At 32.4% G+C, this 27,414-nt stretch overlaps 11 protein-coding genes across 11 annotated transcripts; 6 read left to right on the forward strand and 5 right to left on the reverse strand.

Moving 5' to 3' along the window:
• The first annotated feature begins 1,806 nt into the window (after positions 1-1,806).
• Tsp_03408 (hypothetical protein) lies at positions 1,807-2,510 on the forward strand. The gene is made up of 2 exons (XM_003379706.1): positions 1,807-1,903; positions 2,023-2,510. Exons 1-2 carry the CDS (start codon positions 1,807-1,809, stop codon positions 2,508-2,510), a joined length of 585 nt encoding a protein of 194 aa, XP_003379754.1.
• A 1,585-nt stretch (positions 2,511-4,095) lies between these two features.
• Positions 4,096-5,487, forward strand: Tsp_03409 (putative tropomodulin-2). Its single transcript, XM_003379707.1, has 6 exons — positions 4,096-4,213; positions 4,288-4,344; positions 4,723-4,868; positions 4,929-5,036; positions 5,114-5,257; positions 5,335-5,487. The coding sequence occupies exons 1-6, from the start codon at positions 4,096-4,098 to the stop codon at positions 5,485-5,487; spliced, it is 726 nt and encodes a 241-aa protein (XP_003379755.1).
• A 1,040-nt stretch (positions 5,488-6,527) lies between these two features.
• On the forward strand, positions 6,528-9,254 carry Tsp_03410 (tropomodulin family protein). Its single transcript, XM_003379708.1, has 10 exons — positions 6,528-6,780; positions 6,830-7,042; positions 7,102-7,314; positions 8,033-8,086; positions 8,152-8,291; positions 8,359-8,466; positions 8,638-8,724; positions 8,784-8,927; positions 8,997-9,141; positions 9,211-9,254. The coding sequence occupies exons 1-10, from the start codon at positions 6,528-6,530 to the stop codon at positions 9,252-9,254; spliced, it is 1,401 nt and encodes a 466-aa protein (XP_003379756.1).
• Positions 9,255-10,211: 957 nt separating this feature from the next.
• On the reverse strand, positions 10,212-11,974 carry Tsp_03411 (hypothetical protein). Its single transcript, XM_003379709.1, has 3 exons — positions 11,932-11,974; positions 10,578-11,500; positions 10,212-10,214 (listed from the first exon to the last, which is right to left on the reverse strand). Exons 1-3 carry the CDS (start codon positions 11,972-11,974, stop codon positions 10,212-10,214), a joined length of 969 nt encoding a protein of 322 aa, XP_003379757.1.
• Positions 11,975-12,954: 980 nt separating this feature from the next.
• Tsp_03412 (conserved hypothetical protein) lies at positions 12,955-14,410 on the forward strand. The gene is made up of 2 exons (XM_003379710.1): positions 12,955-13,399; positions 14,016-14,410. Exons 1-2 carry the CDS (start codon positions 12,955-12,957, stop codon positions 14,408-14,410), a joined length of 840 nt encoding a protein of 279 aa, XP_003379758.1.
• Positions 14,411-14,430: 20 nt separating this feature from the next.
• Positions 14,431-15,489, reverse strand: Tsp_03413 (conserved hypothetical protein). The gene is made up of 3 exons (XM_003379711.1): positions 15,452-15,489; positions 14,732-15,087; positions 14,431-14,486 (listed from the first exon to the last, which is right to left on the reverse strand). Exons 1-3 carry the CDS (start codon positions 15,487-15,489, stop codon positions 14,431-14,433), a joined length of 450 nt encoding a protein of 149 aa, XP_003379759.1.
• A 257-nt stretch (positions 15,490-15,746) lies between these two features.
• Tsp_03414 (hypothetical protein) lies at positions 15,747-17,365 on the reverse strand. The gene is made up of 5 exons (XM_003379712.1): positions 17,274-17,365; positions 16,506-16,543; positions 16,200-16,256; positions 16,005-16,124; positions 15,747-15,874 (listed from the first exon to the last, which is right to left on the reverse strand). Exons 1-5 carry the CDS (start codon positions 17,363-17,365, stop codon positions 15,747-15,749), a joined length of 435 nt encoding a protein of 144 aa, XP_003379760.1.
• Positions 17,366-18,244: 879 nt separating this feature from the next.
• On the forward strand, positions 18,245-21,978 carry Tsp_03415 (regulator of G-protein signaling 7). Its single transcript, XM_003379713.1, has 14 exons — positions 18,245-18,370; positions 18,939-18,980; positions 19,146-19,293; positions 19,355-19,461; positions 19,539-19,732; positions 19,800-19,881; positions 20,377-20,442; positions 20,749-20,886; positions 20,958-21,043; positions 21,081-21,191; positions 21,283-21,483; positions 21,544-21,655; positions 21,718-21,810; positions 21,892-21,978. Exons 1-14 carry the CDS (start codon positions 18,245-18,247, stop codon positions 21,976-21,978), a joined length of 1,593 nt encoding a protein of 530 aa, XP_003379761.1.
• Positions 21,979-22,193: 215 nt separating this feature from the next.
• Tsp_03416 (hypothetical protein) lies at positions 22,194-23,335 on the reverse strand. Its single transcript, XM_003379714.1, has 3 exons — positions 23,119-23,335; positions 22,723-23,012; positions 22,194-22,577 (listed from the first exon to the last, which is right to left on the reverse strand). The coding sequence occupies exons 1-3, from the start codon at positions 23,333-23,335 to the stop codon at positions 22,194-22,196; spliced, it is 891 nt and encodes a 296-aa protein (XP_003379762.1).
• Positions 23,336-24,764: 1,429 nt separating this feature from the next.
• Positions 24,765-25,799, forward strand: Tsp_03417 (neuroendocrine protein 7B2). Its single transcript, XM_003379715.1, has 4 exons — positions 24,765-24,963; positions 25,099-25,484; positions 25,553-25,612; positions 25,671-25,799. Exons 1-4 carry the CDS (start codon positions 24,765-24,767, stop codon positions 25,797-25,799), a joined length of 774 nt encoding a protein of 257 aa, XP_003379763.1.
• Positions 25,800-25,855: 56 nt separating this feature from the next.
• Positions 25,856-27,387, reverse strand: Tsp_03418 (JNK1-associated membrane protein). Its single transcript, XM_003379716.1, has 5 exons — positions 27,295-27,387; positions 27,076-27,251; positions 26,444-26,659; positions 26,213-26,388; positions 25,856-26,151 (listed from the first exon to the last, which is right to left on the reverse strand). Exons 1-5 carry the CDS (start codon positions 27,385-27,387, stop codon positions 25,856-25,858), a joined length of 957 nt encoding a protein of 318 aa, XP_003379764.1.
• Between the last annotated feature and the right edge of the window lie 27 nt (positions 27,388-27,414).

A 27,414-nucleotide genomic window follows, 5' to 3' on the forward strand; every position in this document is an offset into this window, starting at 1 on the left:
TCGAAGAAGGATATCTATATAGAGTTCATCGACTCAACTGAATTTATTAACATGCTGAGGCGTGACGGCGCGATTCCTATCAGTGTACTCGTCATAACAGTGATGTTGGTGAATTGAATTGTAAGTGCTGTTTTGTACGTCCTAGCTTTATATTCAATGACAGTTTACATGAATTACAACATTAACATGCGGTAGTATATGAGCAACTTGCCGTGCATACTGACAATTTCATGAAATTGCTTATATTTTGATATTTTATTTTCAGCAATAATTAGTTTATAATATATGAATTTTCCTAATAAATATTTAAATAACTTAATACATTGATGATAAACGTAAACATGATATTTAACACAAAATATATTTGGTCTTGATAAAGCATGATCTAGTTATGTCGAGCAATTATAAATTCGATATTTATTTTCAGCAACATCATGATGTCATTGAAATTGAAAAATGTAACTTACAGAAAGAATTGTCTTTTCACCATTTGGAGAAACCTTTTTTGAAGAGTTGTATAACGTGATTTGCCATTTTGAATAAAAATGATGATGCTTGTCAGACGTCCTTTGAAAACGTTTTCCATTCTGATGTTGCTGGAAAACATCCGCCTATAAATATTTCAAGTCAACCTCACAAGAAGATTAAGTTCATGAATTTTTAAAGAATCGAAGTATACGGAACATGCACCTCGATGAGTTATACATTATGATTAATATTTCGTTTTCTTTTCGTAAATAAACATTTGCATGCAACTTATGCTAAACATATAGTGCGCTTACTTTGTGTTATAATCAGAAAACAATTTCCGCGACCGTAGATGCAAAATCACACAAACAACGAGAAATGAGATAGAACTTTACAATACTAACAATAATATTGCTTCGCACATCTAGAAGCCATTGTATTCCCGAAATATAGTTTAAGTGTTAAAGCGAAAGTTTGTTCAAACTATTTCATCTCTCTGTGTTAGGCGCGTCTCGTTAACATGCAAATTTTTATGCGTTCGTTGCCTTGCTGTTTGTTTGTTTAGCAGCTATAGCTCTCCACAAGTGTTAGCTTTTAATGTATGTGAAATTGCTTTTGATATAATTTTTTCAGCAATTCCGTGATCTTCATTGGTGGAGAATAGCATAATTGTTATTATTGTAATGTTGTATCAGGCAAATTTGCCTTTAGTGAGATTTTAGATTCACAGTCGTGAAAACTTTTCTTTGCTTAACGTAATCAAAAGTAGGCGAGGTAAAACTTGTTTACCATAAAATGTACGCAAATTTTTGTTCGCCTACTATGTATACGCTTACTTCGCTTCTGATTCAATGGTTATTGGCTTAGCATAACTAACAGAAATGGTAACACAATGCAAATATAATATGAACATGAACTGTAATAATATGAAGAGTATTCAAATTTAAAATGCTGCATAAAAATGCACAGTAATATTGAGTGTAATGTATAATAACGGTATCGTTATTCATGAGGTATCGAGAACAGTGTCACTAGGGGTGACAACTTTAAATGTCTTTTGTGGTCAGAGTGTACGATTCGCCCTGAATCGACATCCTAAGTGAAAAACAAAAAGGAAGGCACTTTGGTTTCGAGGATGAGAAGCCTAAAATCCAAGTAATGCGGTAGTGGTGGGGAATAAGGGAGGCGGAACGGCAGGGTAGTACGGATACGGAACGGATAGTGTAGCCAACGCAACCAAGAACTTTTTGAGAAACAGAAAATCTGCAGAAAAGAGAAAGGCAAATCTGGACTTTAGGACTTGCCGCGGAAAATCTCTTCTTTAAAAAACAAGGGAAAATGCAAAACAGCTTCCCCAACTCAATTGCGCAGGCAGAACGCAACATCTCCTATCACCTGGAGACACCGGAAAACACCAAGTTCCCACGCTTCTTGGGTTGGGGGGGGGGGGAGGAGATACAGCATAGTCTCACCCACCTTTTCTGCGTCGAAATCATAGGCTTTGCTCCACTTCAGAATCCAGAAACCTGTACTCTGCCTGTCTAAATATTACAGGAAGAGCAGTGATTCTTCCTTCGGCATGGGAAGGAAGTTTGGCGCTCCAAGGTGGGTCTCTTTTTGGTCTCTCAATTCTCCTCCTGCTTTATGTATTTCATGTCCCACTAAGAGCATGTTTGCCGTTTCACAGAGCTTCATTGGGATGCGCATTCAACAGATATAGAGATGACAGTCACAGATTCATTGCTGCGCTGTGGGAAATACCTCAGTGTGAAATAATAGCCGTGTTTCATGTTGAAAATAAAATGCTGCGCTTACGGAAATCAACTAGTTTGCACCACTGGGAACTGTGTATTATGGAAAATTTCTGGCCTGTGGAAAATAACCCGTTGCGGTGTAATGGACGCAGCGCATGCCAAAAACAAAGTCCTGCTTCCTACAAAACAACCCTGTACGAAGTGATGGCACAAGCTGAAATTGGAACTAACGACGATATTATAATACTGCTAGCAAGAATAACGTTTTCAAGTTCAATTTTTTATTGATAGATTTTGTTTCATACTTTAAATGAAGAAGGGTTACAATCTGAACTGCTTTAATAAAAACATTTGCTTAGAAATATTACTGATATGAATTTATAATATTACTGAAAAAATCTGACTTATCAATTCAAGTTAACAATGTTTCCGATTTTAAGAATGAAAATGATTATTTATAACGAAATAATTGATTTTAACGCATTAAAATACAAACGTAGTCGCTGGGAAAAAGGGAAAAATTTATAAACATTACCTTCAAGTGGTTTTGTTCAATGGTGTTGATATGGTTTTAGTAGAAAATATAAAATGCACATTTTATGGAATGATCAAAATCAGTGAGTTGAAAAGTTCTACATTTGAGTAGCAAATGTAAAGCACGTCATCCCATTCGATCGATCACTGAGAATTGAAAATGACCACGCCAACGAAAGTGGCTACGTTTATAATAAATAATACTGAATAAGCTGTGTTCAATCTGAAATTGATTGGTTGTAGTCCTGTTGACTGCTGATTGGTTAATTATTCCGTATGTTGCGTGGCTAAAGCTTTGTGGTTCCGTATTGTAAAGCTTTCTTTATATATAATACGCAAAAAGAAAAATAAACGCCTTCTTCGTGCAAATACAACTGCACTTACTCGTAACTAATCGACATTATCAGTTAATTATTTCATATAGGCTCGTGCGAAGAAGCTTCATGCAAATCAAATGTTTGCTCTCCCCCCGGCACTTGTCGTATCATAATTATATTGAATAACATGAATGTAATATTTTTACAGTTGGAAATTTGCATTTCGTTCCTACAATTGGTTTGGTGGGAGAAAGCTTTATTGTTAAAGATAATCTATGGGATTTTTTTCTAATAATAAGCAATCATCAAAGTAATACTTTCGCGAATCATCGCATAAGCAGTATATATATATGTATGCATATTTTCTTTGAATCGAATTTTAATATTGCATCATTTGCACAGACTTTATCATTGTAATGTTTCAGTTTGTTTTATTTTGTTCAATTTGGTGCTTTAACCAACTGGCTTCGACTGATTATAAAAGTATAATTATTTTAAGATAAAATTAGAATTATTAAAATTAAATAAATAAAGCTTCGTAAGAAGAAGTGAAAGCGGAAGTCTTGTTAAATACCTATAATGGGAGAAAATTTTGAATTAAAGTCGTTTCTTTTATAATTAACCGACAATTTACTTCATTTGAACTAATCAGTCAAAAAGTGCATTTAAATCTTCCATGCTTAACTGAAAAGCTAGCTGGCTAGCTAGCTAGCAAGCTGCTAACTGAGTTGATCAAATGGAAAGCTTCAAATGTTTTACGTCACTGCTGCTGCTGCTGCTTGTTGCTTCTTTTGCTTCTGCTAAAAGAAACAAGTTGCTGCGAATGAGTAAAGAGAAAGAGGGGGAAAACAATTTTAGCAAAACATCCCAACAGCATACGTTAATTTCGTAAACTTGCTAGAAACCGGCAGAGAAAATATTTCAACTTGGTGTGCAAGTCTGGGTGTGCGTGTGTGTCTTTCTTTGCGTGCTTTCTTGCTTGCAAGCTAGAGCAAAAGAAAAAACAAATAAATATTACAACGATGACTGAACAAGATGCAAAATTAGGCGAAAATGATATTATTTCGGATGAAGATTTCGAATCCATGCTGAACGCTTTGGGTTCTGAAGAAAATGAAGAAAATATCTCTGAATTATTAAGTAATTATTAGAATCTTTTTTTTCACATTTTGTTTGTTCTGTTTAATGTTGTAATTTCTTGAACATCATTTTAGAAGCGATGAATGAAAACCGAATAATAACATGGGAAGAAGCTGAAACTATTATAAATGGTAAACAATCTTTTTGTTAATTTTAAGATTTTTGATTTTTTTGGAAAATAATTATCACACTGCAACAAACATTTCATGTGAACATTTTCTTCATCATAATTATTATGAATATCAGGAGGAGAATTGATTCGTTTTCATATTCTCCGCAGCGAACTTACTTACATATTCAATCAACTGAAATTGCTGCTTGATTTCGCTTAAAAATAACTATAAAGTATTTATAAAAACACCCTTTTCAATTTTCTTGAAATGCTATTCTTAAATGCAATTTAAAAAATTTTATCCTACTACTAGGAAACATTATTATGCTCACTCATTCGGTTTTGGGCCTGAGTTTAAAATTTTTAAATTTATTTAACTGTAACAAATTTTGTTCAGATAGTGAAAATAAAGTAATTCGTTGTGGCTTGCCTCCGCAAGTACGCCCCAACGATCCAGATAATGCTACGGATGTCGATGCTTGCATATCGAAATTATTAGCCAATGATTCCAGTTTAACGGAAATTAATCTGAATAATATGAAGGTATGTTGAAAAAAGATGTATAATCAAAATTGAACGATTGGCCTTTTGTGAGCATTTCAGAGAACACCAATACCTCAACTTCAACGATTAATTTCAGCAGTTAAAGATAACACGGCTTTGAAAAAACTTAGCCTTGCAAACGTTGCGCTGAGCAATGCAGCTGCGGAAGTATATTCACTTTTCAAAACTAGCTTTGCACAGATGCTTATAAAAATTTATGCAGTATTTTATTTTTCAATTTTTAGCCAATATTAGAAGTGCTTGAAACGAACAGCACATTGAAATCTCTAAATTTGGAAACGAATTTTCTGTCCGGTGATTTTCTCGCCAAACTTTTTCATGCTGCTTTGAAACTGCAAACTTTAGAAGAAGTTAAAATTGTTAATCAAGTGAGTAAAAAATAATGGAAAAACTGTTTTTCTTTAATTGTATTTTTTTAAATTTTTATCAATGTGATAATTTCTAGAGTCCTACGTTTAGTACTGAAGCAGAAATGGACATCATGAAAGCAATTTTTGAAAACAAAGGCCTCCTGAAAGTTAGCATAGATCTACGACATCCTGAAGCGCGAAGCAAAGTTTCCCAAGCAATGCTACGAAACTGTGAACTGCGTAAATAAAATGCATATACAATTAACTGAATTTGCTCAGCATCACATGTTTCTGAATTTTCAGGAAGAAAGCAAAGATTAGCGAACAGCCAAAAGGAAGCAATAAAATCTTAAACACTATCTCCACCATCAATGCACAACCAACTCTGCAAACTGTGCAATAAATTATTTATCATCATTAATTAGAAATTTTTCTTCAAATTCTGAACGAAAAGTGATTCGAGTAAAAAATTTTTCATAAATCTCAAAATATTAAAATGCTATAATAGAAGAAAATTTGTTTTCGCGTGAAAAAATGGTTAAAAAAAACAAAAATGGATAAGGGAAAAATATACAATGCTACTAAATAAATATCATGTTTGTTATTGCTGGTGGAAAAGTTTCTCTTGATGTGCGCAATATAACATGGATGAGATAAAACAATGAATGTTCAGCAATAATTTGCTGAACATCCTGCTTTAAAATTTAAATATATAATTGCAAAGAATTGTCAATACGGAACGTTTAGGAACAGATAAAAAAAATGGCTTACATAAAATGTTCAAATATAAATATAATGATAATAAAATAAACAGCGAAAAACAATTTGCAATTCTAATTGGCTGTTTCAAGAAAACAATGCCACACAAAAACCCAGATGAATACACAGATATATATATATAATCTATATTAAAAAATGGAAGTCAAAGTTCAAGAAGATGGATTATAATTTGAATTTGAAATGTCGCTTTTGTTGAGTATAGTAATCAATAACAGTAGATACTTTTTGAAATAATGGATATTGTAAAGAAATGAAAAGAATTTTTCAATTGTTCAATTCACTGGTATGCATATCACAATAAAACAGAGATTTGTCTTACTTCTGCAAAGATGCTAATATTTGTCTTTTTCCAGTTGTTTACGTTCGTGTGCAGGGTATGTACCTACGTTTGACGTTGCGACAAACGTTGCGCATATTCTTCAACTGCGAGTGAGATGATGAGTGAAAAAGGTTCTTCGCTCAATTTGAAGTTCAGTCGCTGCCATTGCGCAACATCCGAATCACTGGCATGGCAGGCGTTGCCCAGCCAACATCCACTTTGGTACCAAAATTGAAGTTACGCTCTGAAACGGGTTGGATAAAAGAAAATTCAAAAAATACAAAAATATCTCCCACTTCTTCGAATCCTTGGACTGAAATGATAAAATCCAAATCTACACCAGCATCTAAAGCTCAGATGGACAAATCTACAAACATGGAAACGTCGTCACATGTGCCTCAATCGAACAATACTCACGACAAAAAAAACACTCGACGAAACAGTGTGGTTTTTTCGCTTAGAATTACACAAATTACATTTGTATTTTATAGATGCAGATTCTGAAAATAGCAAAATGCCAATGCAAGCTGATAAAAAGGAGAAAAACCAAATTAGCGACAGCTCATCATCATCATCAATGAGACAGTGTAAAACAAAGGTGCTGAACGAGTTGGCAGAAGTATTCGCTAAACGACGAATCCCAGAATCGTGTACAGTTGTAGAAAATACACCAACAGAGACCCCAACTTCTAATCAATCCAACAGTATATTATGTATTATATATTATTATTATTATTAATAAATGTTTACGTGCATTTTATAGAGACAAAAAGTGAACAGACTTTCAACTCAACTGAGCCAACAAAACAGACTAAAAATATGCAATCAAAAGTATGCTCAGAAATGGAAAGTGTTTTTGCCAAACGTAGAGCAATGACAGATGCTAATAATGAAGTCAATAAAGAGACGACTAGTCCTGCAAAAAACGTGCTACCCAGTGAACTTCATCATGGTGAAGAAAAATTGCAAACCCCAAGTAAGTGGCATTGTAGTTTTTTCCATCCTTGTTTTACTTTTCGTACAGTATTATTCATCAACGAATGATATGCAAAAATAAAATAAATAAATAACTGATTGATTAAGCGATTTTAAAACTGATAAAAAGTTTCAATCATTTCGATTTATGCTTTTTAATTGTTCACACAATATTGTGTTCACAACTGAAACTGATACCTGCACGGATGAATATATTATTACGTCAATGAATGTTCTGGAAAAATTTTAAAGTTCAAACATAAACAAATAAATCAAACATCCGTTTTTATACGCATAAATCGTTGACATCAGTGCTCAATGAAGCTTTTTACTTCAAGAAGCTGTTTTCAAAATTGTTTTTATTATTACATGCCATTCTGAAAAGCAGCTGATACTGATGATTTCATACGACTTGTCAACAGCTCTGCTATTTACTAAAACCTTTCGCCGAACTTTTCTCCTCAAACAATGTTTTTTTTTAATATTTAAATAAATATATCCATTCATATTTAACATTTTTTAAAAATAACTCGAAAATTTTAAAATATCATTTATACATATTACACGTAAAAATAACTTCATGCCGTTAATGATGAAAAAAAACAGAATATTATTAAATCTGAAACAACATTTCTCAAACAGATGATGATAAATAACTTTGTAGAATTTCAAAAATTGTTTCTAATTGAAAAATTATTACCGTATTACCGTACTTTCAGAAGAACTGTATGAAATTTATCAATCAAAATGGAAAGAAGCTGAAGAATTTGAAGGTATATTTACACAGTACAACACAGACAGATAGATGAAGACAAAATCAAACTGATCAATGTTTCAGATCCGGAAGTGGTCAAGTGCGGTCTTCCGGATGTGAAACGCCCAAGTGAACCTGAAAATGATACCGACATTGGCCAGTGCATCGTGGATTTGCAGAACAATAAAGAAAGTGTGGTTGAAATTAATGTGAACAACATGAAGGTGTGCCAGTTGATGTGAACCGATGAAATGGCATAAATTAATTATTATTTCACAAAAACTTTTTTAGAGGACACCAGTATCGCAAATACAAAGCTTAATTAAAAGCATACCATACAGTCAACATCTTAAAAAACTTAGCCTTGCAAATTTAGCATTAAATGATCATGATTTGGAAGTAAGTATACTTTTTCTTTGAATATTCAAAAATTGATCAAATTCTGATATTTTAAGGCAAAAAATAATATCAATATTTTCTCTCAGTATCTGAGAAGTTTTAATAAATAAATATATATATACGAAATAGAAGGAGAATTTGAATTTTTATTTTTTAAATTCTACTTCTTAGAGAATATCTTCTACTACTAAAGTACGAATTAACTTATCAACAGATTTTTGCATGCAGAACAGAACAGAACAGAACAGAAAACAGCTAGTTTCCATAAGCATAGAGATAAATGAGAGAATTTTCCATTTTGAAATTTTTTTTTTCAGCCTCTGCTAGAAGTGCTGCGACAAAATACAAGTTTAGAAGTGCTGAATTTAGAAACGAATTATTTAAGTGGAGAATTTCTGGCTCGCCTGTTTCAAGCTTTACTCGAAAAGCAAACGTTGACGGTTGTTAAAGCGGTCAATCAGGTAATAAATAAAAAATGGTGGAAAAAAAATTTTCAATAAACAATTCAACAATCCGATTATCATTTTCAGAGTCCCACGATAAGTAATGCTGCTGAAAAGGAAATAACAAAAGCAATCTGGCAGAACAGAGCGTTGATCAAAGTGAGTCTGAATCTGAGAACCGCCGAATATCGACGTAAAATTGAAAACGCACTAAGTCGAAACGCGGAATTGAGTAAATAATTTAAAAAAAAATTGTTCAAATTAAATTTGAATTTATATTAAAATTTTATTTTTTTTCTAGAACGTTTGAGAAGAAAAATGGAATCAATGAACATTCAATCTTGAATTCAAATAAACAAAAAAGACTAAAATGTGTATCTCTGAGACATTTTTTAAAAATTTTTTGTAGTTGTTTTTTCAACTGAAGTTTCCTTTTTTACAATCTTACAGACGGAATATTTTCCGCTGCTCTTTATTTTTATTCCTTCAATTTGATTATTTATGTTATATGCTTATTAATCTAGCGAGTCCAATCTAGCCCACATGCTAGTAGTGATTGTATTGAACAATTCATTAAATAGTAAAAACTACAGATTCCAAAAGAGATTGCTAAACTGAAACACGAACGTCAAATATTTACATCTACAATACATTAAGAAAATTGCAAGAGAAAAAAACATTAATAATAAATAATGCTGAACATGTTTGTTCATTTCAGCCATCACGTTATACGTTATACGAAATCTTCTTTCAAATTTTCACAAGACTCTATTTGTATCATCATCAATGCTTTGGTAATTAATTGATTAAAATTAAAAATTTCATACATTTTCCCTTACATGCGACACTCTTTTTGCAGACAATGATAATTCTATTTCTAATCATATTACCGAAGTGAAATTATTCTAAATTTGTTGTAATTTTATAACTTTTAATATGATACCTTTAGTATAATGATGAATTTAATTAATAATAAAAATGTAGAACTAAGCACTGGAAAACAAGTCTAATTTCGTGTCCTTCGTAACTGAAGCAACCAATCGGTAAAATTAAATCAAAAAGATACACATACGTAATGAATAATGTATTAATATGCACCAAAAAAAGAATATATATTAAACTCATTTTAATATACTTCCGCTGGGTGTTAAATTAAAAAATTTCATAATTAACTTATTAATAAAAGAAATAATTTCTAAAAACGTATTCAGCGTGTATACATTGACGTATTGCCATTTTCCATTATATATCATTAATAAGTCACATTCTTAATGTTTGTCACTTCAATATTTAAACAAAAATTTACTACATATATATCAAATTAAAAAATTGTTTTATACAACTGGCTTCATATCATGCATGAACGAATACATTTATACACAGATCCACCCACCCACCCACACACACACATTTAAATAAATGAAAAAAATACATCTTTTTCAAAATGAAGAGATTGTTTTTCAAATAAAAATAATTTATTTTTTTTATTTAGGTGTGTAAATCACGATTGATGACAGCCGTGTTGTTCAAAAATGGACTGACAACATCGTGTCGAAAAAGTAATTTTTTCACAGTAGTTCGAAATTCTTCCGAAAGTAACGTATAGACAATAATATTTCCCGCGACAAGCAACGATACCATCGTTCTATAAATGATTTTAATAATTACAATCAGATCGCTATTTTTCGTAATCGAAGCAGTGATCAAGCACACTCTACTGAGAAGCTGTGAAATGATCACCAGCGTTGTAATGAGCACGAGCATTTTCAACCGTTGCATTTCAGCGGCGTGCTTCAAAAAGAACAAATTCAACAATCCATTTCTCCTGTAGCGAATTAATTTTCTCCTCATGAACAATACAATAAACACGTTGATGCAGATTACCAAAATGCACAAAAAGAAATTCACATAACAATATCCACACCCCAAATATCCACTATGCGGGCACAGTGCATTATCACAAAATACATAAGTTGACGACGCGAAGCTTCTTTCATTGCTTTTGATAGTCATATCGAAAGCTTGAGTCAGTGCTGTCATGTATTGGATTACAATGAAACATAAGCTTATTTTCCATCTCGTGAATGGAAAAAAATTCATCGGAAAGCAAGTATGCAAAGCATTTTCAATTGTTAACAGAAAAATATTGTACAAAGCATTGTTGATGACGAAAATCATCACAGCGACATACTTGCAACACATTCCCATCTTCAAGCACTGACCAACAAGTGCCACTTTGACTTGCCAAACTCCAAATGCAATTATACAACATCCGGATATGAAATCATTGAAAACACTGTTCCATATCAAAATTGAAAGACTGCTTCTCAATTTCATTGTTGTCAACAAAATTGTGAACGTCACTGAACTTGTGAACAAGCACAAAATTCCAATAGCGACCAACAGGCTACCAGTGATATACTGCACTGTCCAGATGTTCTCGCTGGATAATATTGTTCTTTTCACATTCACATCGCAAAGTACTGTTGTTACATTGTCCATCACAAATAACTTTTCTCTTGGTTCTAATTTTTGCCTTATTATCAATGAAGAAACTTTTTTGTGAAACAATAAACAAAATTTTTTATGCTCTGCAAAAAGAATGAATATACATATTTAGTGCTATTATTTTCTTCATGTTTCCCGCATTACCTCGCAAAGATGAAGTGAAAAAAAACTGGTACGAATTGCATGCAAATCGGTAACATATCACTAATTAGAATCTTGTCTTCGTGAAAGAAGAAGAAGAAGAAGAAGCAATGGAACTGAATGAACAAGCAGAAATGTAGCCGATATGCCCATAAAAACAAATCAGCAATTCAATTCAATGACGTAAACTTTTTGTCCTTCAGGATTCATAATCTTTCATCCAATAATGTCATCACTGTCATCACACAGTTCAAAGATTTTATTGGCAGCAATGGAAAAGAGAAAAAGAGATGATCATGGAATAAAAATTGCAGAAAAAAATGCAACAACCACAACAACAATAAATCATAACTGTTCCCAGTTAATTCATCACTTTTTTCCTCAATATCTATTTCACAAGTAACAGTATATTTCATTATTGAAATTTTGTCAATCCATTTTCCAGTTGCTTTTTTGTATATTGATTCAATTTATATATTTCTTTGATGGAAGAAAATAATATCTGATATAATTCACATAGACAATAATAATAATGAATAAAGATGACCGATACTTTGTTTTATAAATTTATAATAAGAGACAAAATTACATTTCAAAATTTCAATAATAATAAATTGAAATTCAACTCATCTACTTCAACAATTTACGCTAAACTCTGCTGCAACTAGTCAACAATGAACAACAATAACTTGATTATAAAAATTACTGATATAATGCTTATTAAAAAAAAATTTTTTTTATCTAAACGAAAAATGTCAAACGAAAATTGAAAAACAGAAGTTGATGTTTTATTGTTTTACTATTGCAAAATTGTTTCTAAAGAAAATACGCAAATTGCAAAATCTACCCTTCACAAAAATAAAACACACAATTCAATAAACCAACATACAACTTTGCTCCAATTTTTTCAGAACAAAATTCCCCAGAAAAAGCCGCTTTTTCTTACTTGTTATTAAAAATGAAATTTCTGGTTTTTTTTTCTTACCTCACTAGTAATTCAAATTTTTCATTCACACACACTGTGCCAACAATGTCCCACTGAACTAAAAATTTCCAACAAAATTGTGCATTTTAATTTTTCTCTTTTGCGCACAGGTAAGTAGAGACGCAAAAGAAGTCAAACAAAACTGGGCTACCCATATTTTTTTTTACAAAAAAACCAATACTCCAAAAGCCTACCTGCCTATGTATATATATATATATTCTCCACTGAATTTAAATAAAATAAGTTCTTGTTTGAAGGGCAAGAGGAGGAGGAGGGGCAGTAGGTAAGTAAGTGTGAAACTAACTGTCTGTTTACAATGAAACCACAAAGCCGGGAAAAAGACCAACCATGAATATGGGAAAGAGAAGAAAAAAAACTAACAAACTAATATAATTAATTCAATTTAAAACGATGATCATTTTTTCTCCCCAACATCTCGCATTTGAACATCCAAATGACCCACTGACACTAGATGGAAAATCTGACGACACATTTTGCACGCTTGGTCAGCTAACAGTGTTGGGAAAACTAGCCAGAAAAAGAAATGAACCACACAACACATCCAACCAACAATATACCCGGCCCCCCTCGAAGTATGACCCGGTTAACAGAGCTTCTTCCTTCAACGCTTCAACGTTCGCCCAACCGACTACATCCCACAATGATCACCACCGCCTCTCGATGATGACCAAAATACAATTGTGCTTTTGGATTTTTTTTCTAACACTAACAACATCTACCACTGATGCACTGCCGTTGGATTTGCTCAAATTTTTGCCGTTGGCCAACATTGGCAATTTCAACATTCCCAAAATTAAAGGGACCAAAACGCTCGAACAATTCAAAACTGCCGAAGGTATGGCCCAAAAAATTAACTGACAAACGTATTAATTATTATTCTTATTTTTTCTTAATAAATAAATATCAGAAAAAAAAATATATTATTCTGAAATTAATCAATCCGATCAGAAAAGATTTGCATTTTCTCTACTTTTGCGCGTTTTGTTGATACAATTCCATTGATAATTTTCAACTTTAATCAAAAAGTCTTTTTCCTCATTTCAAACTGAAATCGACAGCACAATAATTTTCTCTTACTGCTACTTCAAAATCTATTCACTTCCTCAATCGAACATCACTCAGGTAATTGAGTTTAAACAACAAAAAAAAATTTGTTTCCCCTAACATCATCATCATCTGTCTCTCTTTTTCCATTTCCTCCACTTTGCAAATAAATTAATCACTCAACATCACTGTCTGTCTGTCTGTCATCGTGAATTAAACATGCTACGATTCGCTAATGTACAACAGATTCGAATTATTTCTCACTGCAGAATGCTTTTCAGCATTAAATTTCCAAAATGAACAACAAACATTTCAACTTGTACCAATTTATATAATCATGCAAATTTCTATTGCAAAATATGCAAAATATTCGATTCTAATCGCCTTAATTATTGTCAATTTTTCAGATGCTGCTACAAATTGCTTACCTTATGCAAGTGATATTGCCGTATTGTTGCAATCGACATGCCAAACTCGTACAAATACACAGACCGGCTACACGTGGGGTCGACGAATCCAACAAGCATTATCCGGAGACAACGAAGGAATCGACTTTACCGGTGGTATAACTGAAACTTGCGAACATGCGGTCCAAAAACAAGCCTGCGACAAGCTGAGCAAAAATTTAGCTACGTGCGACATCATGGGCGCCATTTCGACCGTCATGGCAAGCATGCAAGCAAAGCAACGTTGTCAAACGGTCAGCAAATTGATGAACAAATCGAAAAGCATCGGATCTTCAGTAGGCGGTCTTCTTGTCAACGAATTTGCCGGAAGCCTTTTTCAAAAAATTTTAGGCTAATTTCAATTGTAATAATAAATTTATTTCAAATGTGTATACAAAACACGCCGGTCAGCGTAGTAGGAGTAGGCAGTTGCTAAAAAAGAAAAAATTAATAATATATACATATGCACATACATATGAATATTATTTTAAGGAAAAAAAAGAATTAAAAGTCGCTTTTTGTTAAAACATATTTGGCCGTAGGCTTCATTCATCACATCGACTGAGGCAATAGAGGGTAAAAGAAACGCAACACAACGCAGGCAGAGAGGAGAATTATTGAACGAATAATAAATATTAAAGGCTTTTAACGTTTGAAAGGAAGAAAGCTGAAAAAACTATTGCCGCCGCCGCCGCTGATGAACGAACGAGCCGTGCTTGGCTGCGACGAGACACTCGACGGTCGTGGAGATGAATCTGCACAAGAAGTATCCGAAGCCATTTCAACCGGTTCAATAAGCATCTCACGGCTGCCACGAAAATAATTCATATACTGATCAAATATTGAAATTCGATTCGAACTTGAATCGTTCATATTCGAATTTTCGGCCGGAGTAATCCACTCTCTTGGAAAACACTTTTCCAAAAATGGAATACATGAGCTTATATAAGCCAGTCGATTTACCCAGCTTGGAATTTCTTGGCCACACAAAATCTTCAACAAATCAAACACTGTTGAATCATAATTAAAACAGCTAAATATTAAAAAGAATCAAAAACAACAACAACAACAACAACAACAATAATAGTAATAACATTACACACACACACACACACACACATACAACACTTACCTTATACTTGAGTGTTTATGAAATTTAAAATGGTAAAATGTTTTACAAAATCTGTCTTTGAAAAATACTTTCGATGTAAAAATCAATATTGAACTAATTAATTAATAATAACAATATACCATTATTAACCATGACAAAATAGACTCTTTCAAAAATGCAAAATAGCCTATTTAATTAAAGTCAATAATTAAAAAAAAAGAGAATAATTCAGTAAATGATGACTCAGCAAATTAAAACGCAAACTGTCAATCGACAAATCATCAACCGTGTAAAAAATATTGTCGATTCAATTACAGCTGTCATTATTTTTCAGATTCTTTTCAAAATTAATATACATTATAAAATAAAAGCACAATTAACAAAATAAAAAGCATTACATAATCAATAAAAAACATTCGTATCATCCAAAAATCATTGTATTACAGAGTTAATTTTATGAAATTAAAAAATTACAAAATATTTGTTAAGATTGCTACATTTAAAATGAATAAAAATTGGAAAAAAATGCACTGCTAAATTAAACGATTAATAATGAACGAACAACTTAATCGACTTGAAATTCAAAGTACGGAAAATATTCCTTCCTCACAACACTGCTGTTTGTTACCTTGGCCAAGGCGTTGGTAAAATGATTGCAGTTTTTGTTCATCAAATGGTACTGGCATCCCAAGAATTCTTCGCCCAACTGCTGAACAATTTTTATAACGTCAAACTCACTGAAATCCGTATAGCCCAAAAACAGTGATTCTCTGAAATAAAAACTACAGTATGGGCAAAAGTAAACAGACCAAATAAATTTGCATACTTGTATTTAAAACCATCACCCAACTCATCGGCGTTTCTTGGGGTAATTTGAAAAATACCACTCAATGGCAATTTATGCCTTCCAAAGCAGTATTCATCATTGTACACTTCAATACCACTATGATATATGCCAACTCCAACATGAGACAAGTATTCGTTCATCCAATTCTAAATGATCAAATGATAAATGGAAAGCAATTTCAGCAAACGATTAAAAATTTCATCACCATGCTGTAAATGTTCAAATAAACTGGTACTCTGGCCATCTGAATTTCAGTTAAAAACAACACAATTTTGAAACGTTTCTAACAAAACAAACGATGATTAATCTACCGTATAAAAAATAATGAAGAAGTATTTGATGTAAAATTTTAAAGTTTCAATTTTGTGAAAAGAATAAAAATTTATTATAAAAATATATTCTTCAAATGCACAATTATGTATATTGTTCAGCAAAAAAATAAAACTTTTCAGAATTTAAAGCTTACTTTTAAGTTTGAAGCTTCACTATAAACTTGTCATTCCAGATGGCATCACGGTGACTTCAAAACAGCTGAAAAAAAATTTTCTCAAAAATAAATAGTATAAAATCAAAAAAAAATTGCACTTCAATAGATACCTATTTTGAACATGTTAAATTTGATCATTTGAAAAACAAATTTCCAAAACATTAATTTGATGTTTACTCTCGTTGGTAAAGACTTGCAGATCAAGAAGTTACCGTACTAGCTGGCAATTGTAGATAAAGAAGTGAATCAGTTGAGCAATTTGTCAACTGGTGCTGGCATATAATATATATCATCGTTTGAGGAAGGCAGTTTGAAGCAAGTAAGTATTTTCATTTTTGAAAGTTTTAAAATTTTACCGATAGACAATTGATGTTAAATTAGACTTTTATATTAGATATTTTGCATAAAGATTTAGTTAATTGAAGTAGTTGGTAAATTTTGGAAAGGATGAATATATGCATACTTTTTGGGTTTATCAAGATACAATAATAAATAAATCAAATTGTCGACATTAAAATGTCATTCTTTGATGAATAATGAAAATGAGAATTTTGTATAATGTATTTGAGTTTGTTTACATCTTTTCTCATGAATTTCATCACATATGTATGTATGTATGTATATCAATCACTGAAAATATTTCCTTCTATTGCTTACTTGATTTGAATGATTTATGGGTAGTGTTGAGAAAAAAATGTTCAGTTATCCATGAGTTGATTTTTAATTTCTTATCATCTGTTGTGGTGATTTAATTGATTTCTTTTCTCCGTTTACGTTTCTCCAAATGATGCAATGTATTGTTGTGAACAGTTGTTCGGCTTGTTAATAATTCTCACTTGTGAAGATCGATCGTTGCTGGTTGCCATTTGAATAAATAAATAAATATCACAGTTGGTTTTCTCATTTTCAGACTTGTCCAATTTTAATGAGCTTCAGGCGTTATCAATGAATATTTATTTTTTATGTTATAATTTAATTTGTAATTTTTGAACTATGTGGTATGTGTATTTTCAGAAATGGCTTTGCCCAAGATCCGGATGAACTCCAGCGGTGACAGACCTCAACATCCGTATCACATTATTTATCGGAAGGTGAACACATTTGTTGTCTGAACATGTCTGATAACTGCATGTATTCCCAAGAGATACTGCCATTTTTAAAAAAAAAATAAAAGTTGTTGTTGTTATTTTATGTCCAGAGAATTTGTATTGTTCATTTTGTCATCCGAATGAAGTTATTTTTTCATTGTTGAAGCGTGAAATTTCGTGTGGCATGAAAATTTCCATGCATTGTGTTGTTGTTGTTGTTTTTAATTTAGTGAATAAAATAGAATAGAATGTTGCATGCATTTGTTTGTGAAATGTAATACAATAATAAATAAAGATAGAATATAAAAGAAAGCATTTGCTCATTTTTCTTTATAATGTCATATATTTTATTTATTTATTTGACTTGGCTTGTTGTTCGTGTAATGATTATTGATTAGAAGTGAAATGTATGCTTTCGTTCAGAGAGTGAAACGGGGAAATGGAATTTCACTCAATCAGAGTAAATTCTCTCTAGATCAGAGTTCTGAGGAATGATGATGAAGATTCTCCTCCTCCTCCTCATCATCATCATCATCGTTGTCGTCCTGAGCTGTGAAATACATCTGCCATTAGGTAGTGGTGGTGGTGGTGGTGCAAACTGAACGCAATTAATTTTCAGCGCTATCTATCTATCTATCTATCTATATATTCAATAGGATGCATTGCACTGGTGACGATGAGAGCTGTTGGGGCGCGTTAATAAATGATTTATTCTGCTCCTTTACTTTCTTTATTCTTCCTCTTTCCTATCTCTATCAATTTTCTGCCCAAAGCGTTCGGACGGTTCGATTAATTTTTCACTCTCCAAACTACATACTCTCACCTACCTGTACGGTAGTTTTCGTGCCTACGCATATTTTTCTTTCCACAACTACACGCAACTCGAACAATGATTAAATTTCATTTCTGATTAAATTTACTTATTGATCGTGATGTGGATATGGAAATGTTATGATTTTTCATCTTTTTTTCCAGTTTGCAGTTTCAAAATCAAGAATTATTGTTAAAACATATTTTACTTGTTATTTTAAATTAATTTTACATTTTTAAAATAACTACTCTTGTTTTTCTTTAATTTCATAACTGAATTCATTATTCATCACCAATTTATTTTTCTCTTCTCACATTTTCCTACTTTTTTTCAAACCTTCATCATCTGCAGAATGAATTTCTTTTTTTTTCTTTTATTCTGGAATTTCAAATTTGTGAATTGATTTTTTATTTGTTAATCAATATTGATTTTTTCTTTCTGTCATCCTAGTAACCAACTACGCTTCAGCAAACTTTATTTTTCATCGATTTACTTTGAATTTTAATATAAAAAAAACGTAATTAATTAATTTATTTATAGACGCACAATAACAATTACAATTTATTTGAATTTGAAAAAAAAGTAAAACGGTAGAAAGTTCAAAAAAAAAAGAAAAGTTAAAACCGTACAAAAGTCTTCGCTTGCATGATTATCTTTTTTGTACTATTTTCTATTCAAATTATGGAAAAAAGAATCTACTATACATAAGGGTTATTTTAATTTTTCACTCAAAATTTATTATTATAGATGGAAAAAATAATTCAAAATATGTTGAGCGATGCAGATGGTGTACCAGTGCGTACGGTGAAAAGTTTCATTTCAAAAATTCCCAGCGTATTTACCGGCATTGATCTCGTTCAATGGATTTTCCACCACATCCCGACTGACGATCTTAGTAAATTTTAAAAACAAAACAATAACATCCAATAAATTGTTGGTTTTAACCCCTTTTTTAGCCGAAGCGTTGCATCTTTCTCACATGTTAGCTTCACATGGTTATTTGTTTCCAATTGATGACCATCTGCTGATGGTGAAATGTGACAATACGTTCTATCGTTTTCAAGTAAATTAATTGGAAAAAAAATTGATTTAACATTAAAAAAAATACCAGCAACATTTCCTATTATTAAATTTCCACAGACTCCATATTTTTGGCCGTCGAATTGTTGGGAACCGGAAAACACTGACTACGCGGTTTATTTGTGCAAAAGAACAATGCACAATAAAGCTCATTTAGAGTTGGAAGACTTCGAAGCGGAAAATTTGGCCAAGTTGCAGAAAATGTTCTGCCGAAAATGGGAATTCATATTCATGCAAGCTGAAGCTCAATACAAGTGAATAATAATTATTTGGAATTTAAAATCATGATTTGAAAATCAAAAAATTTCTTTTTACATTTAGAGTTGATAAAAAACGTGATCGATTAGAGCGACAAATATTGGATAGTCAAGAACGAGCTTTTTGGGATCTTCACAGACCGGTGGTAATTAATGATTTCAATAAATAATTCAATCCCCCTTAACTGCACGACAGTAACTGTTACGTAGTTTATAGAAGAAAAAAATTTCCCTCATACGTTATTGAGATGAAAATTTTTAAATTGAACGAAACATTCATCAAATTATTCCATTCCGTATGAGAAAAATGTTTGTTTGTCGAACAAAAATAACATAACGTGATGAAATAGATAAACCTTTTCAGTAATTTAAAAATAAATTAGTAAGAGTGATTAAAAGAAACGCGTCGTCCATTGACAATTGAATTATTTTCACTTTTCACTCCACTACTTCAGTGCGGATAATTTATTTGTCCTTTATTAAGCTACATTGCGTGACCAAATTTTCAATTAAAATTTCATTCAAGAAATCAAAAAGAAAATTTCTACTTACAAAACTTTGATGCAGAACGATGACAAAATAATAGAATAGATTTTCTTCTACCGTAAGATATTTGTATTTGATCATTACAATCTTCTAAGATAGTTCCAGTTGATATTGTTAAATTGATCGCATTTGAACGTGACAGGTACAATAGAAGTTTTAGGGTTTATTGACGTCATCAAAACAACACACACGCATACACTCACCAACTGTACTATCGATTATTGATCTTTAAGTATAATCTTTTTATTTGTGACGGTATGCAACGAAGGACGCTATAGCTACTTTTCAAATAATTTTATAAATGCTAATGTCACAATGTTAACAGTGGTGATGATAAATTCGCTTTTTTTAAATGTTGACGTGAAATATAATTATTAATTGTACAAAGCATTTTTGACAGTATGAGCAATTAGCAGAATTTTGTTTTTGGAAATGAAAAATGTTTCTTTTTTTCTTGCAATTCTAAGCCTGGATCTGTAAATACGACCGAAGTTGATTTTCGCAAGCTCAGTCGATGTCATCGTGTGAAAACATCCGATGCGCTTCACTGTCGCTCCGCGTGTCATCAAAATTCCACCACACTCAACGAACACTACAAAGGCGAAGTAAGTAGTAGTGAATTTTGAAATTATAAATTTCTTTTCGAAACAAAAAAAAACAATTTCCATGCATGCAGATTCAAATGTTACAATCCCGATTGGCAAGAAATGCGTTGAAAACGTCCAAAGTGGCCGAATTGTACGTGTACATTGTGATAATCAAGTTCTTCTCATTGAATGAACACTTTTTTCAAATATAGTTTGATTGCGTATTCTGAGCAACGTTTTGAATTTGATCCAATTTTCAAAGCACCGGAACCATCGAATCCTTGGATTTCTGACCAAGTCGATTACTGGGAATTGGACAGAACGTAATTTTGTTTCGTTTTTCCTTTGCTGAATGAATCCAACCAAAATTTACACACTGTTTAATGATAATGTGTTTTCTGGTTCGCTTTGCAGAGGCGAAATATCGGCAAAAAGAGTGAAGCGATGGGCTCTTTCTTTTGACGAATTGTTGAGCGATTTGGCTGGACGAGAATGTTTCATGAAATTTCTGGAAAAAGAATATTCCGGCGAAAATTTACGGTTCTGGGAAGCGGTTCAAAGTTTGCGTTTCAGCTCTTGTCGTCTTGTTCCTGTCAAAGTGACGGCAATTTACAAGTAGTGGAAATTTAATGAATAAAATATACCAGAAATATTTTCCAATCGATTTTTTTTCAGTGATTACCTTGGACCAACGGCCGCATCGCCGGTCAACGTCGATAGCAAAGTTATGGAAATAACGAACAAAAATTTAGAAAATCCGGGTCGATGGTCATTCGATGAAGCTGCAGTAAATGAAAATAAAACGAATTTTAATTCAAATTCAAAAAAAAACATTTAATTTCTTCCTAGGAACATATTTACTGTTTGATGAAAAATGATTCTTACCAACGTTTCATACGGTCAGATCATTACAAAGAACTTGTGACTGGAGAAAAGAAAAAGGTAAATCATAAATCAGATATGAATAGATATTTCTTTTATGATTTGTTCTTGTAATAAATGAATGTTTATGGTATTTATTAGTCGGTCGGAAAAATGGCTGGTCTACGTTCGGTGATCTCATTTCCCGGCAAACGAGATATGTCGTTACTACCGACAAAGTCCACTTGATTCGATTTTGAAGAATTGTTTGAAAATGCACACACACGCACACATACAATGTTCAGGCACCAAATTTCACCCAATGCCAAAAATTATACATCCAACTGATTTGTCTTTTATTATCATAATTATAATTAATAATAATTATTATTATTTCTTTTGTTCAAACTGTACTTATTCGGACTGGTTGAGTTTTCTTCTGATCAGACCGAACGAACCTTGTCTCAAGCAGATCGAAGGCAAGCGAAAATTGTGATTCGCAGGCACCTTTCCACTGAACTCATTGCCATACCAATAATCCATGTACGCATAAAATGTCGGCTGCAACGGTATACGTCTGAGTCCAATGAACAGAAAGCCTTTCGAAAGACAACATAACAGATAACGTATACAACAACGTACATGCAAAAATTCATACTGTCAGCATCGATGATACGCTCGGCAATTTCAACGCCGTTGGTGCGGTTCAGCTTACTGACAACAACGTGTACCAGTCTGGTTGTGTTTCCATTTTCTTTGAAAAACCGTCTGCCAGCATAGGATGCGCTCGTGCGATACCTTTCCATCTCATTTTCATATCCCCAATTTGGAACATGATTGCAAACTGCCTTTCAAATTGAAAATTTTAATCAATTCCCTTTTAATCAATAATTTTTTTTTAAAAAAATCACCCACGACCAAGATTTCATTTTCAAAAATAAAAAATTCAAATTACGAATTAAATTAAAAAAAACTCTTTGCTTTTTAACTCACTGATGGAGGTGTGCTTTCATTTTCCGAAGGAAGCACTATGAATGTTTCGTTTTCGAAAAAGTAATAATCGCACAACCAAGATTTCGAATTAATTTGACCAATGGTGATTTTCAGTCTTTTATTCAAATCGTCCTGCAACCAAGAGCTTTGCAATTTTTGCAACACTTTATTATTGTGATCTCGCAAATGAAAATAGCCACGAGCTGTTAAATTCATGTACGGATTGAGGGACTTTTGTTCAACCAATTCCAATTCCGTTGGTAAATTGACACCAAAATCAAAATTTGTATCTGAACAAGTGAACAACAGTATTTGAATAAATTTCAAAATTAACTAATAATTTCACATCTTTGAAAATCATAAGCATCAAAGAAAAATGCCACTAAAATGCACTACCACTTAGCATGACGAGAATTAAAACAACGGCAACATTCAAAACTAATAATGGGATGGCAAGGAAGCAGAACGTTGGAAAATCACTTTCACACTTTTCCACTTTGCGATTTTCCGAAATACTACACGTTCCAATGGAATATTCTATTCCTGGATCGTTTTCACTTCTGTGCATCAATTGAAGCGGTCGCATCTCAATTTCACCCAACTCAGCATTCATCATTGGTCTAAACTACTTTCCTTCTTTTGTTCCACTGGAATCATTATTCTTATTATTATTATTATTAAGCGCTGCTATTAAGCACGCGACAAGCAAGAAACAGTAAACATTATTCAGCTACTAACAGATAACGCGCATATTTGTTTTGGCGAATTTCTAAACAAAGCAGAAACTGAATTCGAACACCATCTTTACTCATAATCCTGACAAACAACATTACAACTAATCAATTCAACTCCACAATTTCTACGCATACAGTTTTTCATCCAAACATGCTTAACAAAATGGAAAACCTGGAAAATTGTTATCTTATCGCTCAACTTAAATACACATCATTCTGACCAAGCGGAACATAAAATGTCAAAAAGCACTTGTACAGTAAAATACAATTTACAGTAAAGAAATACTATTTTAAACTGCACAAGCAGAAACATAAATTTACAATAACATAACATATCATATCATAACACATACGTACCATTTCATTTTCAGATGAACAATTATAAAGCAAATTGCTTTTGTTCTTCTTTTTTTCATTGATTCACTTTCGACTGTCAAACAAAATTCGCAATGTAACTTTTAAATTTATGCTCCAAACTGATCAAACTTTCGCATTTAACGTGCTTGCTACGTGTAACGCTATTACTACTGTTATTAACAATTACGATATCACATGAAGTTGAAACTTTTTAAAAATGAACAAAATTAAATAATTAATATACTGAAAAATATTTTCAATTAAAAAAAATATTCTTTGTTTAATATTTAACTCGCATTTATTCATTGCAATTTATTACAATTTTTAACAAAAATTTAATTTTTCCATTTTAAAAGATCATTTATCATTGCAAAGAATTGACTGATAAAGCATGATGTAATTTTAAAGATTGAAATTTGTTTCAAATAATACTTTAATTTTTAAATATTTAATAAAATTACAGTTATCAAATCGATAAGGTACAATAAGTTACAGTATCTAAAAATGAAGTATAAATATTTTAAATTAACAATATCAATAATAAAACAAATATCAATTGGAAATAAATCGTAAATAATAATTGTTTTCTTAAAAGGAAATAAATTCAAATGTACTGAATGTATGTTGAGAATAAATTTGATATGAAATGGTCAATTGTTTATGAGTTGAAATTGATTGATTTTCAAGAAAAAGCCAATAAGTAGTGGTGAAGTTATATAACAACAATTAGGCAGTGGAGAAGATCGATGAATTGCAATCAATAAAGTTTCCAATGAGCTTGACAATTGGTGAAAGTTTGTCATCGATTTCGATTTTTCCTCACCGATGCGCATCAAGACGCAAACAGAGAGAGAGAGAGAGAGAGAGACCTGCTTGTATATTGACGTCTAGTTAGTTAGTTGTTCTTGTTCGGCTTTTGGCTGTGCGCTTCTTTGCGCCCTAGCAAAGCCGATGAGGAAACGGTTGAGCTTGTCGACAGTTCTGACGCTTGTCGCCGTCATTCATATTGGCGTTGCATCTGATCCGTTGGATTTTTACAACATCGACGCAGCTTCGGCTTTGTTCGTGGATGACTTGAAATTCGGTCCAAGTCATCGTGACAAAGAATGGCCGGAACGAACAAACCTATGGGGACACATTTACATGCAAGGTCTGTATTCTCCTCCGCCCCCTCCCTCTCCCTTCAAAGAATGCCTGTAGTGTCGTGGGTTTTTATTTATCCCCCTCCCAACATCGAACTTCCTCAATGGTCATACAGTATTATTATTACTTTGAAAAATTACAGGCGGAGCCGGTGAAGGTCAACAATACCTACTGCCAGAAGGCCTGTTACCAAACAAAGTGGAAGTGAAAACGGACGCCATTCTCCCGGCTTTTTGTGATCCTCCAAATCCATGTCCGCCCGGCATGACAGGTCTGCCGTCATTAATTGCTCGATCATTTTATTCAAATTTTCAAAATTCATTTTCTTCTTTCTCAGCCGAAGATGGTTGTTTGGAAGATTTCGAAAATACGGCTGAATTTTCGCGCGTCTATCAGACAAATCAAGACTGCTTGTGCGACGAGGATCACATGTTTACCTGTCCGGCGCATCACTTGCGCGCTGCAGAGACTGTCAAGGACAGCTTGAACGAATTCGACGACGCCCTGCAAGCGTTGCTAGCCAGTTCGGTAAAATGTGCAAATTTTCCAAATGCCATTTGTATGTTCTTCATTTTTTCTTCTTGCTTCCATCGCAGAACATTGAAGGCCAACACAAAGGTTTGGTAGCTAAAAAGTTTCACAGCAAACGTCGAGCGGTAAAAAATCAATAAATTTTTCGGCATTATTATATTAATATTATTTTCGTGGTTTAAGCGTCGAGATACCAGTGGTAGTTTTGCCATATCGAAAACAGCAACTGCGTTACGACGATTACGCAACAATCCCTATTTGCAAGGTGAACGTTTGAAGGTGGTCGCCAAAAAGGGCAGTCACGTTGGTTAGATATGAGCTTTTATTTACTGATTTTAAATGTATCAAGTAAAAAAAACATTTCTTCCTCATATGATCATGTTCAACCTGTGTGGATGTGTAAATTTTACAGTAAGTACATAGAATATCGACGGAGCCGGAATAAATAGAAGCATCACGTTGTACACCCAGTATGATGAAAATCTACTAATAGATAATATACCGTACAAATACAAATAAATCAATACACCAAGAACAGCTAAATTTTGCTTTTTTCGCCACATATCATGCAATATGCAGAACGGTGTTTGCGTTTCATACAAAGCCAAATGCATTGCGTTGAGACAAATCGCCGCAAACAATATTATATAAGGAAAAGCATAATCTGAGAAAAGAAACCCTAATCATATTAATATTAAAAAAAAACAAAACATGCATATACTTACAAATTAATCCGCACAACACAGAGTGCAGAATAATCAAAATCGGATAAAAATACAATGCGGCGTAAATAGCACCGCTAGCGCCTTCTTTCTTCAATTTGAAAACAAAAACCACAATAGGATGAATAATCGAAAGTGAAAGCAACGAAAACAGATAATACACAAATGGTAAAAAATACCTCAAATAATAAATAACATGTAAATTAAATAAGAAAAATACAACTTTTTCCTTACAGTGGATAAACTGCTTCTTGAGTGCAATGAACCGTTCTGGTGTAATCAATCACCGGATTATAAAATACAGGATACCAATCTTGAAGATTCTGCACCCCACAAGTGTAAAAATTTAAGCTTCCTTTTGGTTCGACAATTAATAAACTCAAAATAGCCGGAAAAACACATTCAACAAATGCGGCTGCGATTTGCGGTAGCACCACGTTTCGAAATTCTCTGATAAATAGAAAAGCAAAAAAATAAAATAAAATAAAATGAAACATTATCAAATTAAAGTCAATTAAAATTAAAATTGAGAAAAAATGTTAATGGTTTAAAAGAAAACATTTTAGACAAACATTTGTCACTCAGATTTATAACATTATCGATGATATTGTACAAGATGAAAAATTCAATCTACAATAACAATAATCGACTGATAATAGCGAATAGTTTCTTATAGTCAGGTGCAAAGTTTTCCTTTATATGCTAATAAAATCAATTTTTCAAGTTCACAAATCATAAAGCACGCACAAATCTGAATATACAAATAAAAGAAATTTGAACTGATTAAAAATTGAAAATTGATCAACTGCTTTATTTTGAAAAATATATAAACAAAACAATTAAAAAGATGTACAAGTTGGTTTTACCTGGTTTGCGCTGATGTAAATTTGATAGACGCGCAGTGGAGTAGAAATGGCAAAAAACCCATAAAACCCAAATAAAGCCAATCATAAACATCTGGATAACCATTACATGGCACACAGATGCCTCTTTCGTTCACACGAGTACCCCAATCGCATGCCAATAAATATATACAATTAGCCTTTAGCACTAAGTGAAAAATATGAAAAAAAAAGAATACTTACTCCGCATTCTGTATAGTTTCCATCTGCAATGACTTGACGACCGCAGTACAAACCGGGACATGGTTCGGGATTGTCAAATAAAAAATTATCCATCACTGTAAAGTGTATTATTATACTTGA

The sequence above is a fragment of the Trichinella spiralis genome, assembly GCF_000181795.1.
Source record: "Trichinella spiralis strain ISS 195 chromosome Unknown Scfld2, whole genome shotgun sequence".
NCBI classification, from domain to species: Eukaryota; Metazoa; Nematoda; class Enoplea; order Trichinellida; family Trichinellidae; genus Trichinella; species Trichinella spiralis.